The sequence below is a fragment of the Triturus cristatus genome, chromosome 2_1 (genome assembly GCF_964204655.1).
Source record: "Triturus cristatus chromosome 2_1, aTriCri1.1, whole genome shotgun sequence".
Classification (NCBI taxonomy): domain Eukaryota; kingdom Metazoa; phylum Chordata; class Amphibia; order Caudata; family Salamandridae; genus Triturus; species Triturus cristatus.
The window spans coordinates 1,158,658,208-1,158,667,722 of record NC_140581.1 but is presented as its reverse complement, the minus strand read 5'-3'; the positions used below and the strand labels follow the sequence as shown (position 1 = coordinate 1,158,667,722).

Below are 9,515 nucleotides of genomic sequence, written 5' to 3'. Positions count from 1 at the left end.
CACAAAACATTAACATTGTGTGTTTTAGTAAATAATCTATAATTTAATATACCCTAACAAAAATAACTATCCCACTCGGACCTGACCCACCCCCCTCCCTAACCCCAACCAATGTCCAAAAGTCAAAGTCCAAAATGTCTGTAACAAAGTTAAACCCCAACACCCAAAACCCACCCACCAACAAACGGAATTAAAAAAGGGGCAAATTGACAAGGTCCTAAAGTCGGCAGGCTTTCAGGTGTTTGTCCACAAGGATTTTGACACGATCCTCTAGGTGCTCCTCCAAGCGGGCCATCCGGCAGAGCATCTGGCGGCGAAATGCCCTGCAATTACATACAGGGTGGGGGGGCAGCAGTGCTACATATAGAGGCACGGCGGACCACGGCGCTGTAAAACTGGAGGCAGGGCTTGAATGGGGCCCGGGATATTGGAGGCGGCTGCAGCCGCCTCCTCTTCCTCCTCCGCCTGAACCACCAGCCGCCGATATTCCTCGCAAATGGCCTCCAGTTTACGGCGCCGGGCCCTAGCTGCCAACTCCTTCCTCGTAGGTTTTGATTGGGAAGGAGTATCTATATCAAGAAAGAAAAAGAACATGTTGTAACCAATACTCTTAGCAAAACAGAAACACAAAATTAATTCAACACATAGTGGCACGGTATCAATAGCAAGCACAGTACATAACATTTGTGATTTTGCTGTAAGTCTCTATGCTCCTACCTCCTCGGAGTCTAACATTTGTGGGAGATTCCGACTTTATACTAGCACTATGTACTCCAGTACACACCAGTCGTCTTGTTCTACTTCTTATCTCTAGTTTAGTGAAATTACATAACCTTGTTGTAGCCGGCATTCCAGCTCAATCAGCTAAGCTTGCACCCAAGAGAAACAGATATGAGTCACATGATGCAGACTCACGTTAGTTTTATTTACTACTACCGTCTGCAGGTGGGGAAGCTCATATTTTTGTATTACGGGTGGCACTGGCCATACTTTCACCCTGCCCTGGGTACTACAAAAAGGCTGATTATTTATCGGATCCAATGATCATTGCTTATATTATAGATGGTAATACGACATCGGGTCAGTAGCGGTCGGTGGTGGGAGTGCTACGGGGCGGTGACGTGGGAAGGTGCAGGGTGGGGGTAGTAAACTATGGATTACGGACAATCACAGGTATTTAAACAATACATATAAATAAATAAAACAAATTTTGTTGCACGCACTGCATTTGGCGGTGCAGTGCGCACAATGAAAATAATTTTATTTATTTTTATGTTTACTTACCTGTATTTGGCTGTAATACATAGTTTACTTACCACCCACCCTGACCCTCCCCATGTCACCGCCCGCCAGCACTCCCACCACCGACCGCTACTGCATAGGGTACTTTGCTTTCATTGATTGTGTAACCAACAGATAGGCCACCCTTTGCAGGCTGGCTGACACAATCGAAAATACATTAACATAGGTAGGGAGTGGTCCTCGGAGTCGGAGGAAGGCGCTTCGGCTTGATTATATATATATATATATATATATATATATATATATATATATATATATATATATATATATATATATATATATATATATATATATATATATATATTCCGTAAATAATACTGCTATTCCCCTCCGCTTTGCTACTCTAGCGCAGTTTTTTACAGTTTCTTCAAAGTAAGACTGTCCAATGACAGTCTCCACCTATGCTGTCTATTGATGATAGTACATCCAGGCATACATCCATTAAAGTAAATGTCTAATCTTTTTTATATATCTCTTAACAAACCTTAGTTGGTTTCACCAACAACCACCCATGCATCCGCTCCTTCCTTGCTTGCCTTGGCTTTGAGTTTGAACCAAACACCGCTGATTCTTGCTATCTAGTACTATCACCCATACTGTGTCGCCCACCCAGACAGGCATCCTCTTTCACCTTCCACCCATCTTTCAACAACCCATGCATCTGATCTGATTACTATCCGCCACCTATGCATGCTTTCAACATATCCTTCTCTGCCAGTCAGTCATATTATCTCGCCCGTCCTTCCACCCTTCTTTCCCTCTTTGTTCAACACATCCATCAAGGTCATCTGATCTGAGTTTGTCTTCTCCATAAAACCTTCACAGCTGAGTTGGAGTCTGATAGAAGAGGCCATTGGTTACTCAACTCACGCTGCTAATGCGAAGTAAAGGGTGTCTTCTTCAACCATTGTATAATGTTCACGACAACTTAATAAGTCGCACAGTACAGTGAGTGAAGTAGTGAACACACTTCCATCTAGTAGTAAGGTCAAGAAGTAATGAATATAACTTACCACCGCCCGCCAATGCTGCTGGCTCCCCCCTGTAGCTCCTGCAGGTGCCGCCTGTTCTCCCGCACCCTCCGGAATGGCCGCATCGCCGCCGCTTGCCCCGCCAGCACTGGTGGTTGGTAGTATGCCTAGAAAAAACATTACACATTTTTAGATGCCTGGAAACCTCCCCCCTATTTTATTAGTGTTTCACTTGGAAGATTGAAAAAAAAGTTAATACAACATACATCAGCACTAGAGTAGTACAGTCAGTAGACAGACACTAGTAGTGTTATATGGTCCCTAGGGTCATCTAGTCCTTCTCTACTCTTATTGACATGTGCAGTAGACGCCCTTGAGGCCACATGACGGTTGCATACAAGTGAAGAGGTTGAAAAACAAGCCACTTTGTTAACCCCTTCAGTGCCCGCCCCTTTCCCCGCCCTGTGCCGGCCGTTTCATTAGCGGGCGGAGTTTGTGACGAGCTGGTCTCGTCATGGGCACAGCGCAACCGCGGCCCATGACGAGACCAGCTCGTCACGGGCATTGAAGAGGTTAAGGAGTTTGGTTAGTCCGTATTGCTTAGCCATCACATGTACATGTTACACTTTTTGCCATGACTAGGAAATGCTTGCATTATTGCAGTATACTATCTAACGCGGAGCATTTTTCTCATATAACAGGCGGTAGATTTGCAGAGCTTATGATGCATGATGTAACCAGTATTTCTACGTTCTACGGTGAGGGGTCTTCCAGAATTCACACAGATCTTTTGTCTTGTTTTTGTTGTCCTGCACTTGTAAATGTTTACTGTTTTAATCTTCTGCTTTTTGCTGTTGACGATGACTGTAGTAAAATTTCATATAACGACGTACAGAGCTTGTTACTTATTTCAAATAAACCTTTTGAACTTACACATAGACTCTGTAGTATTTGGTGTGGTGGACTTACACAAGTGAGTGAGCAAAAGGGTGTTATGTTCTGGGTTGTCTGTCTCAGTCATCATCATTGTGTATCTTCTTCGTGTGGGGGGGGTCGGGAGTGGGACCTAATGTGAGACACTATAGCTAGTCGGTCAGGGGATCGTGGGTTCTTCTGACTGAGGTGTGACGAGTAAGGTCCAACCTCCCATCACAAACATCCTATTTTGTTGTGCATAGTTCTGTATGTGGCTCTGCAGAATCACTACAACAGTAGTAGTATGTACTATCCGATCCAAAATGCTAGTCAAATATCTAGTTGGGCATTTTGTTTGTGGGAATTGTCAAAGCCTCAACATTAAGAAGACTAGAAGAGGACTACCCAAAGGACAGGACACAGTGGCTAGAGCTATTGCTCAAGCTGAGTTTTATTATTCAAAAGAAAACCTTTAATAAAGAGTGGCCAACTGTGCAAGCTTAGCTACAGACAGAATAATAATAGTAGTAGTACAGAGAGTCATAGCAGAGGCAGTTAGAAGGAACTTAATTAGAGGCAGGGATAACCAGAATTTGGAAACAGATAGTCAAGGTCAAAGAAGCTTTTGTAAAAAATAGAATTAGAAAGTGGAACCATAGTTTATAGTTCGGAAAAAAAAGATGGAGTAAAAGTTAGGGAAATATAATTGTTAATATTAACCACTGGAGGACTTACTGGGGCCAGCAGCAGGAGCCTCGGTAGAGGAGTGGTCCTCTCCTGGTTGATGTTGTCCCGCCGACTCGGACCCTGTCATCTTGCCCCTGGGTGGTGCTGATGTTCATGTAAGATATAATAAACAAAGAGAAAAACATTAAGAAGTGCTGTAAAACAAAAATCATTTGGAAAAATAAGTCAAAAAACATTTTAGGAAACAACAATTGCAATACAATTGACCTATCTAATCAGATGGATCGACTACTGGGCTGCTTGCTGGATTCACGGATCGTCTACTTATTTATGAACACTCCAGTGTTGCATAATCATTCTGATTACAAATACTAACAAAGCCTAGTAAGTACCACCTGACCTAGACCACCTATTCCAGACGGGCCAATTGTTCACCAAGTCTGCATTTCCATTTTTTTTAGCCATCAAATGCATAGATGAGATGGAGGACACATGCATAAATTTGTGCATACACCAAATTGTGGGTTGGTTGCATCTGATCTCAATTATTAACTAATACTAACTAAACCTAATATCCAATATCCATCCACCACTATTTCACAGGAGGACAATGGAATGAGTTTCTCTAGCAATAGCATTACCTAACTTCAGTTCTCTAAAATAAACTTACATTAATCAGCCCAAGCTAGCGCAAAGTTGCAAACAAGAGTAACACCGAGCACCTGGGTCCTACAATCACAGAAGATTTTGAAACGTAATTTACCAGCAGCGCGTTAGCACGCAGCAGTAATCCTGTTATTCGTCAAAAATGTAATTTATACACAATAAGTAACTCACCAAGCCCAACGACCTCGACACCTAGCAGGTCCCAGAGGTCCTGCTCCCGGTCCAGGATGTCAGACCACCGGTGGGCCAGCTGATTATGGGTGCGCCGGACCCTTGAGCACCGGAACACTGCCTGGCGCACCTTCGCCCGACGGTGATGCTCCTGTGTAGCATACCCGGAGCCGGGCCTGCCGCCTGCTGCCAATGTCAAGAGGAGGTGGCGCTGGATGAAAAAAACAAGGGCGGCTACCTCCGCCTCACCAAAAAGTTGCCGGGCCTGCACCTCTGCAGGACGCATTCTGCCGCAAGGCAGGCGGCTCTTGGGCGCAGGCTCCTTGCCCTTTGATGCGCTAGAGCTAGACGACATGCCCTTGGCCATGGTTCTGGGGTGGGTGGGAGGTGGAAAAGAAAAGTTGGAAGGGAAAAAAAAGTTAGGGGGAAGAAGTAAGAAAGAAGTAATAAAAGTAAAAAAACACAGTAAAAGTAGAAATAAAATGCAAAATATAAACTTAGGGAAAGAGAGATAGATGATAACTAAAAAAAAGTCAGAAAAAATGTTTTAAATACTTAAGATTACCAAAGATTAAGGGAGGATAGAAAAGTAGGCCCAGAACCATAGCATAGAGTGAAAAACAAGATGGCTGCGCCCATTCGCGACCCCGTGGGCAAGTTTGCACGATATTTCTCACGAACATGCAATAATTGTCGCGAACAAGTAAAATGCGCTCCCGAACACGACATGCGCATCGCGAACACGCTATACGTGACCCGGAACAGGAAATAAGGCATAGCGGGCAGGACAATTGAAAAACAAGAAAGCCGCGCCCATTGGCGTCCGCATAGGTAAGATCGCGAGATATTATCCCCTGAGCATGCAAACAGCTCCCCGAACACGCACACCGCGCTCCCGAAGAAAAAAGCATCGTGAACGGGCGCCCCAAGCAACTACGCACGCTCACGAAGCTAAGCGTAGCGCAAAACCATCTTCGCGTAGTGCGACTACGCGAACTACGCCCAGGGTTAGATACGATTGCTTGCCACTCTTGGAGGAAATGCTGGATCCTGCACCTGACAGGGTAGCAGTGTGCGTGAAAGATACACTAAAGAGGTTTTGTGGCTGCAGCAGCAGGAGGGGTGGAAGACAGATCTGTATGCTGTCTGTGATGCCACTGGCACAGTCTTTGAGAACTGTGGCAGCAGCCATGAAAGGGTTGTGAAACCCCTTGGGTTGGCGGTGGGGTCTGATGTCGGCAATACTGGAAACCCCTACTGTAACCTTGGAGGGGACAAAATTGCTGATTGAACTGTCTGGTGGAGGCAGGCACGCCCAAGCAACGTTCTGCGTGTCTGCTTTCTTTAATACGTTCTGGATCAAAGTCTGCTAACTCCCAAATAGGTGATCAAAAGGAATGCCCTTTAGAGATGCTTGGAAATTCTTCGGAAAAGAAGGCCAACCTCATTCATGGGGTGCGATGTGCCATACTCCAGTCAATTGCCCAAACTAAGCAGTCGGTCATGTTTAAACTAGAGCAGATCACATCATAAATTGTGCTGCACTGTGGCTATTTTGGATAACCGGGGTCAGGGATGTTGAAGATCCTCCACAACTGCGTGTAGAACTTGGGACACTGTGTCTTGTAGCACATGGGAGCAGCAGAATATAAGTCAACTGGCATTTACAGACCGTAGAGCAAGGCTTGTAGATGAGAAGATGCGCTTGCCAAAGGCCTCTATCAATTTCGACTCACTATCAGGTAGTGCTTTGGGGAAGGTTTTGGGATTTACTTTACTGTTGGACATTTGTACCATCAAGCTCTCTGGCATGTGGGTTTGACTGTTGGCCAAGAGGGTATTCTTGAGGGCTTTGGTAAAGGACAATAGAGGTTCTGTTGGTGCTTGCCTAGACGAGAGCAACATCAGTCTTCAACTCCTTAGAAGCTAGTTGTAGATCCATATTTCTGCCACCCTCCATACAACAGCAGCGAAGGAGGGACTTTCTTCAGTGGCAGAGCTGTGAGGAGAAACAAGGCCAGTGTCTGGGGAGGTATCCAGGCCACTGACCTAACAGTTCCTCATTCCACATTGGTGGACAAAATCAACTCCTTCACCGAAATTGTCAATGTCTGATTCAGTGGCAAAAAGACTGTGTAATGTCTTAACTATACTGCATGCAAAAAGTAAAAGGGGTTGCCGGCTGGCTGTGCTCTAGTGGCTTCAGAATGCAGCCTCAGTCTGGGTTGATTCTCAGCGTCTGAGAGCGAGAGTGCAATGGGGTGCGAATCTTCCGCCAGCTTCAATACTGGCGTCGATGTGAAAGGAAGCAAGGGAGTGGGTAGAACACTAACCTAAATCAGCCCTGGTGCCGGTGCTGAACCTAAAGAGTGTTTGAGGAGCACAGACTGCACTGAGGGTAAACTCACCGTTGGATGTTTAACTGGAGGTCCCTGCGATCCTTGGAGCTAGAAGATGTGCCAGAGACGTGCTGAAGCACCAGAAATCTATAGCATGGCCTCCTTAAAACTTTCACCTTTCTACATAGTCACTGGCAAACCTGAAAATTCAGGATTCTTTTGGATCAAGCTCAGAATCTGCTCAAATGGGGATTGGTAGCAAGACCGAGAGGCATGTTTATACCCTCTTTGGAGTTCCAGAGTAGCAGGAAGCAGAAGATTCCTAGCTTTGATGTATTATGCCTCTTTTTGAACTTACCTGAAGCTTTCAACCGTGACAAATGTCTGCAGCTGGAGCAGGACTTTTATTTCGACCTCAACCTGTCACAGTGTCAGGTCTTCCAATGTTCAGCAATGTAAAGCTTTGCCTTGCTTTCCCAGATGGCCTTTAGATTCATCTGGGACAGCGTTTTGAGTACCCGGAGTTGTGTTCCCAGCCACACCCAACAGCTATACCATGTGAGGGTTTGTCACAGACATCTGTTTGAGACAGTGCCTGCACGGTTTGAACCCTGCTGTCTTGGAAGGGGGCATAGTCTATTGCACACAGGACAAAATGTGAAAATTTCTGCTGAGAAAAGTAATGAAGACTAAGGAGTAGCTCCAGATCCGCATCTGATGGCACAGAAAGGAACTGACATCAGTGCGCTTGGGTGGCGCTTATATGCACACGCTCGTCACTTCTAGAGCAGCACGACATTGGCATGGAGGCACATGACGCCACCCATCTGCACAAAGGATTACTGCTTTGAGTTTTACAGACCCAGTCTAACCTCAGAGGATATTCTCCAGGTGAGGTATCTGCAGTTATAAGTATCCATCAGAAAGTTACACACTGACTAAACTGACCATGACTTTGCTTAGCAGGAATCACAGACAACCCCCACAGAGAGAATAGTACATTCAGTATTTGTATCAGAGGCTGGGAAATAATCAAGGGGAATTCAGTAAGGGTTTTACAATAGGAATAATGGCACTAATAATTTATTAACCAAAAAGTAAGACAGCACACAATGATTTTAAAAAACATTTTTTGTATTTCAACCATTTTAGCCAAATTGCGAACATAAACAGTCTGGTGATTAAAAAACTAACCCAAATCAAAACATCAGTTATACTTTTGTAACCTCTGCACTTCGCTTTTCAAGTGTCCATGTTGAACTATATTTGGTGGCCAACGACAAAGTTTTAGATCTGTTCAGCGAAAAGTAGCAGTTCAGTTCTTTTTCCATCCGATATCTTTCTTCTTTAACTTTATTTTAGATGAGGTGAGGTTTTAGTTTGTTGCTTAAGGAATAAAAAAAAAAATCCTATCTGCACAATGTAAAAAAAAACACAAAGCAGAACAAGGGAACAGAAGAAAAACTTCGATGTAGTCATAAGACAACCATTAAAAAGAGATAGTCTGCAGACAGATGTCAGCAATCTGCTACTACCAGTTTACAGAGGACGCTTAAGTTATTAGCCATATGATGCTAAAATGTTTTTCCACGCAATGTACTTGCTTCTTTTGGTATAAAATGGGGGTACAAGAGGCAATCACAAATTGTAAAAGTGTCTTCCTGTTAATCAGGCAATTCCTTTAGAGTTCAAAGTTATCGGTCATCACTCAGAAAATAAATATCAAGCTTGCAGAGCACAGAATTGCTGGAAAACTCCCAAGATGTGAGGATCCAGTTCAGCAGTAAACAAAAGACTCTCCAACGTGACCATGTAATGATGAATTATTTTGTAATGCTGTGGATAAACACAAAGACTGGTTAGCTTTTAGCCCATGACAAAACAGATCACAACTATTAAGCTCAATGTGTTTTTCCTTTGCTGTTCTCATCATGTAAGCATTCAGGCCTAGGAAAATCATAAAAATTTCACTATACCTGCAGGTCTAGTTAGTAACTTGAATAATCTACTCAACCTAACTGTAACGTACTTGACCCATAAACTGTTTTTAAGTTGTGTGATCCTAGGCAAATATTTTATTTTACAGAAGCGCCTTTTTCTTCCTAATCACATTTGAGAGCACCTTCAAATATAGGAGTTAATCATTTCTGCTGTATAAAAAAAAACCCTCTTTTGTTCGATTAAATAGTCCAAACGTTTGCTCCATGTATAATTAGAATTTACCCACATATAGGGTACGCAGGACTTGCCTCTTAGTTCACCCAGCACTGCCATCTGGACAGGGGTGGGAGTGTTTCTCAGTTCATGTGTAAACATTCACTTTTAATATATTACCAAAGCATGATGTGGTAGCACACAACCATTTACAGACAGGAAATTTCTCATGGAAATGTCCAAAACCTTTTCCATTAACATTCAGTTTTACTGATGAATCCGTTACTTACCTTCAGAAACGATTTATCTG

General features: G+C 43.8%; 2 protein-coding genes across 2 annotated transcripts in view; both read right to left on the bottom strand.

The window, feature by feature from the left end:
- Nucleotides 1–250: 250 nt before the first annotated feature.
- On the bottom strand, nt 251–4,041 carry LOC146866506 (uncharacterized). The gene is made up of 3 exons (XM_085640863.1): nt 3,924–4,041; nt 2,316–2,440; nt 251–569 (listed from the first exon to the last, which is right to left on the bottom strand). The coding sequence occupies exons 1-3, from the start codon at nt 4,028–4,030 to the stop codon at nt 358–360; spliced, it is 444 nt and encodes a 147-aa protein (XP_085496989.1). The 5' UTR covers nt 4,031–4,041; the 3' UTR covers nt 251–357.
- A 4,126-nt stretch (nt 4,042–8,167) lies between these two features.
- The window catches only part of NCBP1 (nuclear cap binding protein subunit 1), a 614,484-nt gene continuing 613,136 nt past the window's right edge, over nt 8,168–9,515 (bottom strand). Inside the window, exon 23 of the mRNA XM_085636602.1 lies at nt 8,168–8,887. Within this exon, the coding sequence (XP_085492728.1) occupies nt 8,774–8,887 (114 nt within the window). The 3' untranslated portion in view covers nt 8,168–8,773. The remainder of the gene's footprint in view (nt 8,888–9,515) is intronic.